At 55.7% G+C, this 17,354-nt stretch overlaps 1 protein-coding gene across 1 annotated transcript in view; it reads right to left on the bottom strand.

The window, feature by feature from the left end:
• The window catches only part of LOC112131295 (kinesin-like protein KIF19), a 38,233-nt gene extending 21,209 nt beyond the window's left edge, over positions 1 to 17,024 (bottom strand). The window contains exons 1-6 of the mRNA XM_054545627.1: positions 16,887 to 17,024; positions 13,542 to 13,652; positions 8,909 to 8,996; positions 7,218 to 7,354; positions 6,234 to 6,359; positions 3,029 to 3,223 (exon numbers count right to left, since the gene is read on the bottom strand). Coding sequence (XP_054401602.1) covers positions 3,029 to 3,223; positions 6,234 to 6,359; positions 7,218 to 7,354; positions 8,909 to 8,996; positions 13,542 to 13,652; positions 16,887 to 17,024 — 795 coding nt within the window. The remainder of the gene's footprint in view (positions 1 to 3,028; positions 3,224 to 6,233; positions 6,360 to 7,217; positions 7,355 to 8,908; positions 8,997 to 13,541; positions 13,653 to 16,886) is intronic.
• Between the last annotated feature and the right edge of the window lie 330 nt (positions 17,025 to 17,354).

Raw genomic sequence — 17,354 nt, 5'->3', positions numbered from 1 at the left:
CCTGTCTGAGTCTTTTTGCCTTTTTCTTTCTTATATTCCACTGCTTTGACATCTGGGGCCTTGACCCTGGAGGGACCAGTCCTCCCAGGGCTAGTCGGTTCCTAGAGGCAGTAAGCGGCTCACCTGTGAGCACGCCTTTCATCTACAAGGCAACCAATCCAGAGCCCACTCCTCCACTCTTCCTCTACGGGGCTCTCACACTCGGCCACCATCTGGCTGCCCTCGTCACCCAGGGCCAGTTACCAGATAACCAGGGACAGCCCCCAGGCCCTGGAGCCTGCTGAAATTACCCAAACAGCCAACCCTACGCCTGCGTACCCGGCCTTGCCTGCTCCTTCCTGTGAAAGCCACCACGAGAGTTCTTACCCACGTCCCCCTCCTCCTCTCCCTCCTGGCCGTCCTGGGGTTCTCACCCACATCCCCCTCCTCCTCCTCTCCCTCCTGACCGTCCTGGGGCTCTCAGCCACGTCCCCGTCTTCCTCTCCCTCCTGACCAACCTTGGTGTGTCCCCGTGTGGCCCGTGGTGTACCTTGCCCCATCCTCTTGGGATCTCTGAATAACAGGCGATCTATTCCACAGCAGCTGTCTCCTGATCTGCTGGGCTCACTGCACCTCAAGTTTCCTACTAATCCCCTCTATCTTAGAGCAGCCTGATGCTGGGCCCCTAGCCCTGCCGGTTTCAGCAGCCCCAGCACCAGGGGCAGGGCCAGGCACAGTGCAGGGCGTGACCGAATGAGCGAAACAACTCAGCAGTCGTTCAAACCCCAGGGAGACAAAACGCTTGGCGAGAACATCGGAGGACAAATATCACAGTTGCAGGAGGCGAGGTTTGGGGCCAGGCTTCCCCAGGTTCGAAGCTCAGGTCCTCCTGCCACTCAATATCATTGTGTACAGTGAGTGACATCAATCCTGAGTCACTGCCTCTGCGTAGGGAAACAGGCACGGGGCCACCGCCTGGTTCTGCACCAGCGACTGGATGTTAAGTGCCTGGTGTGTTAAAGGGGCGTGGAAATGTCACTTCTTTTTTTTTTTGAGATGGAGTTTTGCTCTTGTTGCCCAGGCTGGAGGGCAGTGGTGCAATCTTGGCTCACTGCAACATCTGCCTCCCAGGTTCAAATGATTCTCCTGCCTCAGCCTCCCGAGTATCTGGGATTACAGGCATGTGCCACCACACCCAGCTAATTTTGTATTTTTAGTAGAGATAGGATTTGGCCATGTTGGCCAGGCTGGTCTCAAACTCCTGACCTCAAGTGATCCGCCTGCCTCAGCCTCCCAAAGTGCTGAGATTACACTGACCAAAAATGTCACTTCATTTTTTTTTTTTTTTTTTTTTTGAGACAGAGTCTCTGTCTGTCGCCCAGGCTGGAGTGCAGTGGCGCGATCTCGGCTCACTGCAAGCTCCGCCTCCCAGGTTCATGCCATTCTCCTGCCTCAGCCTCCCGAGTAGCCGGGACTACAGGCGCCTGCCACCACACCCGGCTAATTTTTTTGTATTTTTAGTAGAGACAGGGTTTCGCCGTGTTAGCCAGGATGGTCTCGATCTCCTGACCTCGTGATCTGCCCGCCTCGGCCTCCCAAAGTGCTGGGATTACAGGCGTGAGCCACCGCGCCCGGCCTAAAGTGTCACTTCTTGATAATGTCATTTTTATCCTGACACCACCTTCATCCAGTCCCTTCTCTGTCCCTGGCCCCGGCTGGGTCCATCCCTTGAGAAATGCTCAGGCCACGGGGGCAACAGGCAGTGAGCACAACGCCCACCGTCTGCGACAGGTGCAGCCAATGACAGATGAGCCGGGGCTTAGGGGAGGGGGTCGGGGCTGGTCCCCAGCAGTGACGATGAGCCGGGCCTGCAGCCGCCTCGCACCACGATGAATCTCACCATCCTCCCACCAGCTCTGCTCACACCTTCCCCCAAACCAGAATATTCTTTCTTGTACCCTCAATCTCCTAATGACCCTTTCAGGCTCACCCTGACACCCACCGCCTCCACCCTTTCCTCCCCTGGGCTCCTGTGGCCTCTGTGCACCCAGAATCTTAAAGCATGTGCCTCCCTGTGCCGTCATTCTCTGCTCACACGTCTGCCTCCCTGAGGGGCTCTGAGCTCCTGGAGGGCGAGTCTGGGTGCTGTCCGTCTTGGTGTCTTGAGCGCCCAGGAAGGGCCTGGCAGGCAGGACACTCTCCATGAACACTGGCTCTGTGGGCCGCCTCGCCCACGCCTTTGGAGGATTCACTCACTCACCAAGCAACTAGTGAGCATCGCCTCTGGGCCAGGCACTGTTCTAGGTGCTGAAGATGCAGCTGGAGGACAGACAAGGTCCTGCTCACAGCCTCAAGGGGGACAGACACAAAGCGAGTAATTATCATGGATTTGAAAAGGATGGAGGCATGTCAGAGGGACTGGCAGCCAAGTGCAGTAGCTCACACCTGTAACCCCAGCACTTTGGGAGGCCGAGGCAGAAGGATCACTTGAGTCCAGAAGTTTGAGACTAGCCTGGGTAAGATAGTGAGACTCCGTATCTCCTAAAAAAATTTTTTTTTTTTTTTGAGACGGAGTCTCGTTCTGTCGCCCAGGCTGGAGTGCAGTGGCGCGATCTCGGCTCACTGCAAGCTCCGCCTCCTGGGTTCACGCCATTCTCCTGCCTCAGCCTCCTGAGTAGCTGGGACTACAGGCGCATGCCACCACGCCCGGCTAATTTTTTGTATTTTTTAGTAGAGACAGGGTTTCACTGTGTTAGCCAGGATGGTCTTGATCTCCTGACCTCGTGATCCACCCACCTCGGCCTTCCAAAGTGCTGGAATTACAGGTGTGAGCCACCCTGCCTGGCCAAAAAATTTTTTTAAATTAGCTGGGCATAGTGGCATACGCCCATGGTCCCAGCTACTCTGGAGGCTGAAGCAGGAGGACAGCTTGAGCCAGGGAATCCGAGGCTGCAGTGAGCTATGATCGCACTACTGCACTCCAGCCTGAATGACAGAGCGTGTCTCAACAAACAAACAAACAAACAAATAAACAAAACGGGACTGGAACCTGGGATGCCCGCTCCGAGCCTGCCAGGTCCACCATGGAGAGCCTCCCCACGTGCACCTCCTCCACCAGGTCTGTGCTGCGGCTCCACTGTTGCACAGTGACCTGCAGCACGGCGTGGGAGCGGGATGATGTCTTGTTGGTGGCCGTGGGCTCCTGAGTGCGCTGCCGGTTGCCTTTGGTGAGGAGCTCCATGATCTGAGGACAGAGGCAGAAGCAGGCGAGAGGTCAGGGGCCACATATGCCCTCTAGGAACAGCTGGGCAAGAGAAGGAGCTATGGGGTCCCTGTGACTGGGATGCTTACAGCAGGACCCTGTCAGGTAGAAGCAGCTTCTGGTGTGCAGCAAGAACTGATTGATTGAGCTGACTTGAAAGAAATGCAGATCTCTAACACTGGCACTGCCCCCTCTCCTTCTCCTACCCATGGCAGACATCACCAATGGATTGCCCACCTCTTCTCCAGAGCCCAGAGCAGCCCCAGGACCCTTTTCAGTACAGAACTCCAGCCAGTCGTATTGATTTGCTGGAGTTGGCGGATGGGTTGAAACCCATTTGCCATGCAGGCAGCTTTAAAAATCATGCCATTGAGCCTCTGCTGAGCACCTACTAGGTACTATCCTCATGCCAGGACTATAGAATATATATGGGGAGAAAAGTGATATAGTCACTGTTATTAAAGAACAGAGCCGGCCAGGCGCAGTGGCTCACGCCTGTAATCCCAAAATTTTGGGAGGCCAAGGCGGGCAGATCACGAGGTCAAGAGATTGAGACCATCCTGGCCAACATGGTGAAACCCTGTCTCTACTAAAAACACAAAAATTAGCTGGGTGTGGTGGTGGGTGCCTGTAGTCCCAGCTCCTTGGGAAGCTGAGGCAGGAGAATCGCTTGAACCCAGGAGGCAGAGGTTGCAGTGAGCTGAGATCATGCCACTGCACTCCAGCCTGGCGACAGAGTGAGACTCCATCTCAAAAAAAAAAAAAAAAAGAAAAAGAAAAAGAACAGGGCTGCAGTGGCTCACACCTGAAATCTCAATACTTTGGGAGGCTAAGGCAGGAGGATCACTTGAGCCCAGAGTTTGAGACCAGCCTGGGCAACATGGCAATACGTTGTCTCTACAAAAAAAATTAAATTAAAAATTAGCTGGGCATGGTGGCACGTGTCCCTAGTCTCAGCTACGCAGAAGGCTGAGGCAGGGCTGGGTGTGGTGGCTCATGCCTGTAATCCCAGCACTTTGGGAGGCCAAGACGGCTGGATCACTTGAGGTCAGGAGTTCACAACCAGCCTGGCAACATGGTAAAACCCTGTCTGTACTAAAAATACAAAAAAATTAGCTGGGCATGATGGCAGGCACTTATAATCCTAGCTACTTGGAAGGCTGAGGCAGGAGAATTGCTTCAATCCAGGAGGCAGAGGTTGCAGTGAGCCGAGATCACGCCACTGCACTCCAGCCTGGACAACAGAGCAACACTCCCTTTCTTTTCTTTTCTTTTTTTTTTTTTTTTTTTGAGACAGAGTCTCGCTCTTTCGCCCAGGCCGGACTGCAGTGGTGCGATCTCGGCTCACTGCAAGCTCCGCCTCCTGGGTTCACGCCATTCTCCTGCCTCAGCCTCCCAAGTAGCTGGGTCTACAGGCGCCCGCCACCACGCCCGGCTAATTTTTTGTATTTTTAGTAGAGACGGGGTTTCACCGTGTTAGCCAGGATGGTCTCCATCTCCTGACCTCGTGATCTGCCCGCCTCGGCCTCCCAAAGTGCTGGGATTACAGGCGTGAGCCACCGCGCCCGGCCAACACTCCCTTTCAAAAAAAAAAAAAGAAGAAGGCGGCTGAGGCAGGAGGATCACTTGAGCCCAGGTGTTCAAAGCTGCAAGGAGCTGTGATTGCGCCACTGCACTCCAGCCTGGGCAACAGAGCAAGATTCTGTCTCAAGAACAAACAAACAAAAACGGAAAACAAGAGTAGGTCAGAAGGCTCCCCCACAACTCCAGCCCATGAGGGACAATGGTAAGGTCCTGTGGATTCTGGTGCCAGCATGGCTGGAGCACATGGTCATTAGGGGCTGGGTCTACGCTCATTCTGGAGGCCACAGGGAGCTGTTGAAGTTTTGTGAGCAAACAAGATGCCCAGCCAGATCTGTCTCAGGAAGCCCACGCTGCCGGTAGTGTTGGGTGTGGCTGAGAGAGCAGAGGTGGAAGGAAAGACAGCCAGCAGGGAGATGTTTACAGCTTCCATGCCCGCGTTACCGGAGTGATTCTTAGCATCAGGGGTAGCAAACGGGTTTCAGACACGTGAGCCAGCTCAGAGGGTTGTGACTGCCTGGAGTGGTGTGCTTTTTATTTTATTTATTTATTTGAGACAGAGTCTCACTCTGTTGCCCAGGCTCAAGTGCAATGGTGCAATCTCTGCTCACTGCAAGCTCTGCCTCCCAGGTTCACACCATTCTCCTGCCTCAGCCTCCCCAGTAGCTGAAACTACAGGTGCCCACCACCATGCCCGGCTAATTTTTTGTATTTTTAGTGGAGACGGGGTTTCACCATGTTAGCCAGGATGGTCTCGGTCTCCTGACCTCGTGATCCGCCCGCCTCAGCCTCCCAAAGTGCTGGGATTACAGGCATGAGCCACTACACCTGGCCTTTATTTTATTTTTTGAGACAGAGTCTCACTCTGTCACCCAGGCTGGAGTGCAGTGGCACAATCTCGGCTCACTGCAACCTCTGCCTCCTGGGTTCAAGCGATTCTCGTGCTTTAGCCTTCTGAGTAGCTGGGCCTACAGGTGCCCATCACCATGCCCGGGTAATTTTTCTATTTTTAGTAGAGATGGGGTCTCAGCATGCTGCCCAGGCTGGAATGCAGTGGCTGAAACTCCTGAGCTCAGATGATCTGCTCACCTCGACCTCCCAAAGTGCTGGGATGACAAGCATGAGCCACCGCACCTGGCCCTGGAGTGCTGTGTTGAAAAGGATCCCAAGCCTGGCTCTGAAGGCAGAGGGAAGAGTGTGGGCTCCGTCAGTGACGGTGCCCTGAGCATGGGGCAGGAGGCCGGAGCCAAGGATGCCAACCCCCCAGATCAAGTCCACACTTGGAAACAACAGGGGAACTGCGAGTCTGTCTCTGCTCAGTGAACCTGAAGGAGGACCTTGTGAGCTCTGGCGTGTGTATGGCTGCCGTGGCTCAGCCACGTCTCCTTCCGTGGGCCCCTGTGATCCTCACCTCGTGGGCGTTTGAGGTGGAGACCTCTGTGATGCCTGCAATCTGGATGCTGCCCCTGGAATCTTCCCTGAGGTCCAGAAATTCCGAGGATGGGTTCAGGAGGTCCCGGATCACTTCATTATAAATCTGGGGTGGAACAGAAAGGCTGGGAGCCAAGTAGCTTTGGTGCAAAAGAATTACAAGAACTGGCCAGGTAGCCAGGCGCAGTGGCTCATGCCTGTAATCCCAGCACTTTAGGAGGCCGAGGCGGGCAGATCATGAGGTCCAAGAGATCAAGACCATCCTGGTTAACACAGTGAAACCCCGTCTCTACTAAAAATACAAAAAATTAGCCGGGGGTGGTGGCGGGCGCCTGTAATCCCAGCTACTCAAGAGACTAAGGCAGGAGAACGGCATGAACCCAGGAGGCGGAGGTTGCAGTGAGCCGAGATCACACCACTGCACTCCAGCCTGGGGAACAGAGCAGGACTCCGTCTCAAAAAAAAAAAAAAAAAAGAACTGGCCAGGCATGGTGGCTCATGCCTGTAATCCCAGCACTTTGGGAGGCCAAGGCAAGTGGATCGCCTGAGGTCAAGAGTTGGAGACCAGCCTGGCCAACATGGTGAAACCCCGTCTCTACTAAAAATACAAAAATTAGCCAGGCGTGGTGGTGGGCACCTGTAATCTCAGCTACTTGGGAGGCTGAGGCAGGAGAACTGCTTGAACCCAGGAGGTGGAGGTTGCAGTGAGTGGATATTGCGCCACTGCACTCCAGCCTGGGTGACAGAGCAAGACTCTATCTCAAAAAAAAAAAAAAAAGAACTCCAAGAACTTCCACAGCACCGGGCTTTGAACCTCCAGAGAAATCTCAGCTCTGGGGACTGGGGCTTTCCACCAGGCCAGGCGGCCTCAGCGGGGAACATGCAGTGCTGAGGACATCACAGTTGCGTTTCATCTAGTGCCATCACGCCCATTTTGCAGACAAGGCAACCAAGGCAGGCTCACCTGGAGGTAAGACATGGACACGCTATAGTCCGTGGTGTCCTGGGTCTCCTCAATGGCCTGGAAGAGGTCAGTGAGGGTCTGCAGGTAGATGCCAGGCTCCGCGTCCACGCCCAGCATGGTGTGGGTCTTCCCCGCACCTGGAGGAGGAGCGGAGACACCTGCCAGGGTTGGGGGACTCCCGAGGTGGGCTGAGATGCTCCACCTGGAAGTGCTGGCCATTAAAAGACAGAGAGTTGGGCACAGTGGCTCACACCTGTAATCCCAGCACTTTGGGAGGCTAAGGCAGGTGGACCACCTGAGGTTAGGAGTTCAAGACCAGCCTGACCAATATGGTGAAACTCCGTCTCTACTAAATACAAAAAATTAGTTGGGCTTGGTGGTGCACGCCTGTAATCCCAGCTACTCAGAAGGCTGAGGCAGGAGAATCACTTCAACCTGGGAGGTGGAGGTTGCAGTGAGCTGAGATTGAGTCATTGCACTCCAGCCTGAGCAAGAAGAGCGAAACTCCGTCTAAAAAAAAAAAAAAAAGAGCTGGGTGTGGTGGCTCACATCTGTCATCTCAGCACTTTGGAAGGCTGAGGCAGGTGCATCACTTGAGCCCAGGAGTTCAAAACTAGCTTAGGCAACGTGGTGAAATCCCATCTCTGCAAAAGATACAAAAATTAGCTGGGTGTGGTGGAACACACCTGTAGTCCCGGCTACGCGGGAGGGTGAGGCAGGAGGATCACTTGAGCCCAGCAGGTCAAGGCTACAGTGAGCTATGACCACGTCACTGTACTCCAGCTGGGGCAACAGAGTGAGACCCTGTCTCAAAAGAAAAAAGAGGCTGGGCGCAGTGGCTCATGCCTGTAATCCCAGAACTTAGGGAGGCAGAGGCAGGAGGATCACTTGAGCTCAAAAAATTAGCCAGGTGTGGTGGCACGCGCCTGTAATCTCAGCTACTCAGGAGGCTGAGGCAGGAGAATTGTTTGAACCTGGGAGGTGGAGGTTGCAGTGAGCTGAGATCACACCACTGCACTCCAGCCTCAGTGACAGAGCAAAACTCCGTCTCAGAAAAGAAAAGAAGGCCAGGCACGGTGGTTCACGCCTGTAATCCCAGCACTTTGGGAGGCCGAGGTGGGCAGATCACGAGGTCAGAAGATCGAGACTATCCTGGCTAACACGGTGAAACCCTGTCTCTACTAAAAATACAAAAAATTAGCTGGGCGTGGTGGCACACGCCTGTAGTCCCAGCTACTCGGGAGGCTGAGGCAGGAGAATTGCTTGAACCCGGGAGGCAGAGGTTGCAGTGAGCCGAGATCGCACCACTGCACTCCAGCCTTGGTGACAGAGCAAGACTCCATCTCAAAAAAAAAAGAAGAGTACCAGGCTGCGAATGGTGGCTCACGTCTGTAATCCCAGAACTTAGGGAGGCAAAGGCAGGAGGATCGCTTGAGCCCAGGAGTTCAAGACAGGCCTGGGCAACATAAGGAGACCTCATCTCTACAAAAAATACAAAGGTTAGCCAGACATGGTTGTACATGCCTGCAGTCCCAGCTACTTGGGAGGCTGAGGTGGGAGGATCACTTGGGCCCAGGCGGTCGAGGCTGCAGTGAGCTGTGACTGTGCCACTGCACTCCAGCCCGGGCAACAGAGCGAGACCCTGCTGTCACAGTCCCCGATTACTCCTGGGACACTGCCCTTGATAGTACCTGAGGGGCCATAGGCAAACACTGTCACGTTGTACCCAGAGATGACGCCTTCCACCAAATGCTGGATGGTGGCCCCATACACGTCTTCCTGTGGAGAGACAGAGGACCGACAGTCACACAGACAGCCTCGCCACAGTCAGGGGGCCTGGCCACTTGGAGAGGACAGATGTGTGGTGTCTACACAGGTTCCAATCCCTCCGGACAGATACAGGGCCATACTCAGGGGAGGGAAGGCTAAAAAGAGCGCAGGCACCGGATGTTCCTGAGTTCAGTCCCCATCCTGCAGGGGTGACTTTGGACGCGCTGCCTCGGCTGCGCTGAGCCTCACGGTGTGAGACGAGGCTGACCTTGCAGGGCGGTTTCGAGGGATTAAATGAGAAGGTATGTGATGTCTCCTACCGGGGGCCTGCCACGCATTAGGTACTAAACACATGTGAGTTTTTTCCAGGGCTTCTCTAAGAACTGAGAGAAACTAAAAGGAATGCAAAGAGGCTGGCGCAGTGGCTCCCACCTGTATCCCAGCGCTTTGGGAGGCTGAGGCGGGTGGATCACCTGAAGTCAGGAGTTTGAGACCAGCCTAGCCAACATGATGAAACCCCATCTCTACTAAAAATACGAAAATTATCAGGGCGTGGTAGCGGGCACGTAGTCCCAGCTACTCGGGAGGCTGAGGCACAAAAGTCGCTTGAACTGGGGAGGCAGAGGTTGCAGAGAGCTGAGATCGCGCCACTGCACTCCAGCCTTAGCAACAGGAAAATAAAAAAAAAGCTGGGCACAGTGGCTCATGCCTGTAGTCCCAGCACTTTGGGAGGCTGAGGCGGGCGGATCACCTGAGGTCAGGAGTTTGAGACCAGCCTCATCATGGAGAAACCCCATCTCTACTAAAAATACAAAATTAGCTGGGCATAGTGGTACATGCCTGTAATCTCAGCTACTCGGGAGGCTGAGGCAGGAGAATTGCTTGAACCCAGGAGGCGGAGGTTGCGGTGAGTCGAGATCGCGCCATTGCACTCCAGCCTGGGCAACAAGAGCGAAACTGTGTCTCAAAAAAAAAAAAAAAAAAAGAATGTAAAGAGGCCAGGTGCGGAGGCTCCCTCCTGGAATCCCAGTGCTTTGGAAGGCTGAGGTGGAAGGATTGCTTGAGCCCAGGAGTTCCAGACTAGCCTGGGCAACATAGCCAGACCATGTCTCTACAAAAAATAAATAAATAGGCTGGACGCGGTGGCTCACGCCTGTAATCTCAGCACTTTGGGAGGCCAAGGTGGGCAGATCACGAGGTCAGGAGATCGAGACCATCCTGGCTAACACAGTGAAACCCCGTCTCTACTAAAAATACAAAAAGAAATTAGCCGGGCGTGGTGGCGGACGCCTGTAGTCCCAGCTACTCGGGAGGCTGAGGCAGGAGAATGGCGTGAACTCGGGAGGCGGAGCTTGCAGTGAGTCAAGATCGCACCACTGCACTCCAGCCTGGGTGACACAGCGAGACTCCATCTCAATAAATAAATAAATAAATAAATAAAGCCAGGCATGGTGGTGCAGGCTTGTAGTTCCAGGTACTTAGGAGACTGAGGCAGGAGGATTGTTTGAGCCCGGGAGTTCAGACTGCAGTGAGCTGTGATGGTACAACTGCACTCCAGCCTGGGCAACAGAGCAAGATCCTATCTCAAAAAAGAAGAAAGAACAAAAGAAAGAAGAGAGTGGCAAAGGGCTCAAGGTGGCAACAGACTTGTGAGTCTGGAAAGAGCACCATGACTCCTCTTTCTGGGACAGAACTAGGACCAGGGAGTGAAAGTTTCAGGCTGGCAGAAGTTGACATAGGCAGCAATACCCAGCATTAGGAGGATAGGTAGTGATCTCCCTGTCCACAGGGGCATTCAAGCAAAGACACCTCCAGGGCTGGTGCATGAGGGTGTGTAGGTTTGGCTGGACTTGACAGAAGCAGCAGTCCCTTCCTCTGCATCTCTGGCGCCCCCTCCAGGGCCTTTGTCTCATTTAAATGTCCCAGAAGCCCTGGCTGGTCACTGAGCTTCCAGAGGGAGGAAGCTGCTTCTGTGCCCAGGCTGCACAGGCTCCGAGGCCAGCACCGCTTACCTCTGGCTTTGGACATACATGGCTGGGACCGAATTCTGGGTCCACAGCCCTGTAGCTGTAGAGACTTGGGTAGGGCGTCAGCCTCCCCAAGCCTCAGCCTCCTCACCTGTAAAGCAAGGACCTGTTGCTGTGTGAGTCACAGGGTGGCTGTGGGGCTTGTGAAGCAGTGTGTGCCAGGCCCTGAACACAGCCCTTGGTGTGCTGTAGCCACTCAGTAAGTGTGTTTTTGTTTTGTGTTGAGACAGGGTCTTTCTCTGTCATCCAGGCTGGAGTGCAGTGGCACGATCACAGCTCACTGAGGCCTTGTACTCCTGGGCTCAAGAGATCCTCCCATCTCAGCTTCCCGAGTAGCTGGGACTTACAGGCATGTGCCACGGTGCCCAGCTAATTAAAAACAAACAAACAAACAAACAAAAACCTTTCTTTGTACAGATGAAATCTCTCTATGTCATCTGGGCTGATCTCAAACTCCTGGGCTCAGGTGATCCGCCTGCCTTGGCCTCCGAATGTGTGGGGACTACAGGCGTGAGCCACCACACTTGGCCTTAATAAATGTCAATGATTGAGCCCCTGTAACTTTCCATGCCGTTCAGATCTGGAGAGCAAGAAAAGCTGTTTTCTGAGACAGCAGCTGGAGCTGCCGTTGCGAGCGAATCCTCTACCTTCACACTGAGTCCTGAATCCCGGGGTAAGCTCCTGGTGCCAACAGGCGGCCTAGGTGTTCTAAGCAGGCCCATTTCCTGCACCCAGCATCCTTCCGGAGAAGCTCTCCATGTGAATTCAGCAGCCAGGCTCCAGTGGGAAGACGAGAGGACTTGGCGGGTAGGTTAACGATGGCCACAGCTTCTTTGCTACTTCTCCACTGGGAAGCCGAGTCTCATTCTCCTCCCCTTGAACCTGGCCAGGCTTAGGACTGGCTTGGACAGCAAAGGGTGGCAGAGGCAAGGCCATGCCTCTAAGAGGCCTGGCAGCTTCCACCTGGCTCTCTTGGAGCCCCCAGGCTGCCATGCTTTGAGGAGGCTCAAGCCACGTGGAGGAGACACCTGTACGTTCTCACATCGACAGCCCCAGTGGAACTCCAAGCCATCTCCAGCATCCACTGAGAGTCATATGAACGGACCACCGTGGACATGTGGGCCCAGATGACTGCAGCCCCGACATCAGATTGCTGCCCAGCAGGTCCGGGTCAGCCCGCAGAACTGTGCAAGACGATTATCAATGGCAGTTCTAAGCCACTTGGCTTTGGAGTGATTTGTTCTGCAACCATCTTTGATCACTAGGGGACAGCTGTGCACACCTGGGGCCCGTGGCTTCTCAGAAGTTAAAGGTGGGGGCCAGGCACGGTGGCTGACACCTGTAATCCTGGCACTTTGGGAGGCTGAGGTGGGCTGATCACTTGAGGTCAGGAGTTCAAGACCAGCCTGGCCAACGCGGTGAAACCCCGTCTCTACCGAAAATACAAAAATTAGCCAGGTGTGGTGGTGGGCGCCTGTAATCCCAGCTACTCGGGAGGCTGAGGCAGGAGAATTGCTTGAACCCGGGAGGTGGAGGTTGCAGTGAGCTGAGATAGCACCACTGCACTCCAGCCTGGGTGATGGAGTGAGACCCTGTCTCCAAAAAAAAAAAAAAAAAAAGAAGTTAAAGGTGGGGTGCAGAGGGCATGGAGAGCCCTGATTTTACCCTTCACCACAAGAAGGGAAGTCACTTGGCTGCAGGGCCTGGAGGGAACATGAAATCCTCTATTGGGCTTTATCTTGGGGCCAAACATCTCCCGACTGCTCACCCTGGTGATGGCCTGTCGCTCCTAGTTCAGGAGGCCAGGGTTCAAATCCCACCTGCCCCACTCAGCGGGGGGTGTCCCTCACTCCATCACCCGTCCCTGGGTCCTGGCTCCCCTCTGTGACCCCCCTCCCAGGTGGGAGTCAAGTGACGTGTTGACAGCGTTTGTCCCTAGTAGAGGGTGCTGGCATGGAGGACTAGGAGGGTGTGTGATCTGACTCTGGGTCCAAACGCTCAGCTCTGGGCCTCACCATGCGACCTCTTGTAGGGTGCTTCTGCTGTGAAATGGGCACAATTAAGTCTCCGCCCAGTTCCCTGTCCCTCTGGCTCTCTCCTCCCCTGGGTCTAGTGTCCAGCCCCTCTGCAGGCTCTTGCTGACACCACGTGTGCTCACAACACGCCTGCTTCTCCATTTGGTCGGCCCCCCTGCCAGGATGTGGGCGGGTAGGCAGGGCTGCGCTCCAGCCCCACGGAACACAGGGCCGCTTTGTGGAATGAAGGGCTGAGTGTATGAATGAAAGAGCCCACGCAAAGCCGCAACCTGGTGGCCACTGCACTGGGAAAGAGTCTCCTCCTGCCACCCCTGGGATGGGCTTTCTGTGAAAGGGTCTCCTCCTGCCACCCCTGGGCTTTCTGCACAGTCCCCTTGTCCTCAGGGAGACCCCTGTGAGAAGACGGGGCCGAGACTGCCTGGCCACCATGTCCTCACCAGGCGGCTCCAGCCCCACAGGAGGATGCAGGGATGGCAGGGGCAGGTGGAGACCTGAGATGCGTGCTGGTCAAACACCCTGTCGAAGATGAAGGTCCGCTCCCGGGACCGGTGTGTGCGCGCCACGTCCTCAGGGTCCTCGCCGGGGTCCATGAGCACCACCATCTGCGAGCAACGAGCCAACCAGGCTGGTCAGGATGGGGCAGGGTCTACACCCTGGACGGACCCCAGGCCTGGCACCCACCCTGGACCCCTCCAAGGGGCTTGGTCCGGGTCTGGGAAGGGCTGCGGACCTCTGTGGTTGAGCCAGGAGAAGGGTTGGGGGCCTGCACCCACCCCCCGGCCCAGTGCCCTCTCCACTTGCTTCTGAGGAGCAGCATTTACCGCTATTGCACCCTCAAAGCACAGCGGGAAGCTCCCCCAGGCCTGCTGGGCTCTGCAGCCCAGCACCCACACTGACGCCTGGGAAATGCTGCCTTGGTCAAAACACATCGAGGACAGTGGCCCAGCACCTACCAGCGTCCCTCAGGGCCCAGGGCTTCCTTTGATGAACCCATGGGGCGGGGATGGGAAGGGGATGGGAAGTGCCAAGCTGGCGCCCGGCTGCTGTGCTCAGGGTTTCTGCACGTGACCCTGAGTGTTTCCCATCCTGGCCGTGTCTCCTATGGCTCACTGGGGCTGAACCACACACAGGAAACGGGAGAACAAAGGACCGAGCTGGGTACAGTGAATAACACCTGTAATCCCAGCACTCTGGGAGGCCGAGGAGGGTGGATCACCTGAGGTCGGGAGTTCAAGACCAGCCCGGCCAACATGGTAAAACCCTGTCTCTACTAAAAATACAAAAAATTAGCCGGGTGTGGTAGCGGGCTCCTATAATCCCAGCTACTCAGGATGCTGAGGCAGGAGAATCGCTTGAACCCAGGAGGTGGAGCTTGCAGAGAGCTGAGATGGTTCCATTGCACTCCAGCCTGGGCGACAGAGCAAGACTCCATCTCAAAAAAAAAAAAAAAAAAATTTAAATTAGCCAAGCATGGTGGTGCATGCCTGTGGTCCCAGCTACATGGGAGGCTGAGGCAGGAGGACTGCTTGAGCCCAGCAGTTCAAGGCTGCAGTGAGCTGTAATCGCATCACTGCACTCCAGCCTGGACGACCCAGCCAAGACCCCCAGCCCTGCTGTTTGTTTCTCTGAGTGCCCGGTCACCCCCAGGGCCGTCTCATATAAATACCTAGTTATGATGCAAAGTGTATTTGGGTCCCTGGGGACAGATAGGTTCAAAGGAGCCTTTCCCAGGGAATTGGGAGGGGGACACAGGACAATTAGAAACCAAATTCGCCCTCAGCTGGTTAATCCAGCAAGGAGTTCCCTGGCTGGGAGGACCTTGGGGACCCCAGTGGCCAAGAGGAGCCACGGGGTCTAGGGAGACACCACTGGGTGGGACCAAGCACCCCACCATCGGACAGCTCACCCCACCATCGGACAGCCCACCCCACCCCACCCCACATTGGCTCACAGCTTTGTAAACTGAGATCCCAGGAAACCAGGGCCAGCCACTGGTTCTTGGGAGTCAGTGGCAGGGCTGGGGCCGGGTCCCTGGGGCTTCCTGGCTTCTAGCCAGCACTTTTCCACGACCTAAGTGAACTAACTCCCTTTTCTTTCTGTTTTTCTCCTTCCAAAGATGGAGACAATCAAAAGACAGGATGACTAGGGGCAGCTCCTGTCCACACAGCCCCACTGTGTGTGCCGGCCATCAGCCAGGCCCGGGCTGCAGGAGGAATCCAACAGGAAGCAGGAGGGCACTGGTGGTTAAGAAAGCAGGCTTTGTCGGGCATGGAGGCTCATGCCTGTAATCCTAGCACTTGGGGAGGCCAAGGCAGGAGGATCATTTGAGGTCGCGAATTCAAGACCAGCCCGGCCAACACAGTGAAACCCCGTCTCTACTAAAAATACAAAAATTAGCAGGGCGTGGTGGCAGATGCCTGTTAATTCCAGCTACTCAAGAGGCTGAGGCAGGAGAATCGCTTGAACCGTGAGGCAGAGGTTGCAGTGAGCTGAGATCACGCCACTGTACTCCAGCCTGGGCAACAAGAGCAAAACTCTGTTCCTTCTTGTGAGTTCCATTTTCTTTTTCTGAGATGGAGTTTCACTCTTGTTGTCCAGGCTGGAGTGCAATGGCACAATCTCAGCTCACCGCAACCTCCGCCTCCCGGGTTCAAGTGATTCTCCTGCCTCAGCCTCCCGAGTAGCTGGGACTACAGGCATGCACCACCACACCTGGCTAATTTTGTATTTTTAGTAGATACGAGGTTTCTCCATGTTGGTCAGGCTAGTCTCGAACTCCCAACCCCAGATGACTCACCAGCCTCTGCCTCCCAAAGTGCTCGGATTACAGGTGTGAGTCACTGCGCCTAGCCAACTTCCATTCTTTTTATCCATGCTGCAGGTGCATCATGTAAAGCATCATGACCTCTGCAAAGCTCCTGTGAAGCCACCGTCCTCTCCCACCCTACTTGTCCCCACTCTCTCAGCTGATTCCTTGGGTCTCGACCCCCTCTCCTGTGTCCTTTCCTGCAGAGCCTGTCTCCCCTCGATTTAAACGCCTGCCTGGTTTCTTTCGTTTGCTTTTCCGTGAACTCAGCACTGATTCACTTGCCGCCTCTGCAGTCCACTCCCCCTGGGGATGTCTGTGCACCTGACCTTCTGTCCATTTCATCTTCTTGCAGACAACGATGCCCTGAGCCTCCTGACCTGGGACCAGGACTGGCGCCCCCCTGCTCAGCGGGGAGTCCCTCTGACACACCCAGGGTCCCCTGCCCCTGAGTGCACATGACTCCCAGGGGCCATATCTCATCCCTTATGGAGCTGCCTCTCTAATGACAAACGGGAAAACCTGATCCACTTGGTGACACTGAGTTCCACCCCATACTGGGCATTTCTTCTTATGAGTGACCACCGAGGGCATAGACATCCCTAATCTGTGGCAACAGCTTGGCTTCTTAGCCTGCTTCGAAGCGGCAGAAATCCCCGTGCCGGACAGCACGCTGGCGCCCTTCCCTGCTGAGTTGCAGCCACCCAGGCCCTTTCCAGCCACATAATTCCAGAGCCGGGCCTGCTGAAGGCTCTGCCCTCCTCCCAGCCCCCTCCCCGCTCTGTGGCCCCCCCACATGCTATCGCTGGGTGGCTCCAGCCTGCTCCCCTGCCCTGACTTTGCCCATCCCCCCGGGCTCTGCTGTGTTCTCCTGGTGGCACTCATCTCTCCCTGACTTTGTGTGCCCCCAACCCTGACTAGAAACTGGGCCTAGTGGGGTGGGCCTGGTGTCAGTCTCAGCCACACCTCCGGGACAGAGCCCTGTCTGTGAGCTTGTGACAGCAGGGAGCCCCCTGAGCCCCAGCCTCACCTGGTCCCCCACTTTGTGGGCAATGACTGCGGCTCCCTCCTCCAGTTCTGCGTCATTGAGCGGGCGGATTCGAAGTGCCACCTGCAGGCGGTCACCACCAGGGCAGCTGCACAGGGCCTCTTCACCCTCAGGACCCATCCCCGTGGCCCAGCCCTCCCTTGCCCTCCGGCTCTGGGATCTGCTCAGTCTCCATGAAGAGGTGAAGGCAGCAGCTCAGCCCCATGCCCCTCAGGGTGGGCTCTGACTTCACTCCCACGGGGCTGCCCACGCCCCCAACAAGACAAGGCCTCCCTCGCTCAGCAGATGGGGACGTTGGGGCACAGAGCGGGGAATGCCTGTCCAAGTCCTCACCTCCCGGTCCTGCCACCTCCAGAAGAGACGCTGAGCTCCTTCATGGGAAACTTCCCCGAGGGGAAACCGTGGGCCTCACCATCCCCACTCCCTATTCTGAGGGCCAGATCCCGGCCT

This window comes from Pongo abelii, chromosome 6 (genome assembly GCF_028885655.2).
Source record: "Pongo abelii isolate AG06213 chromosome 6, NHGRI_mPonAbe1-v2.0_pri, whole genome shotgun sequence".
Classification (NCBI taxonomy): Eukaryota; Metazoa; Chordata; class Mammalia; order Primates; family Hominidae; genus Pongo; species Pongo abelii.
Note: the sequence above shows the minus strand (reverse complement) of the source record. Positions and strands in the feature narration are given on the sequence as shown.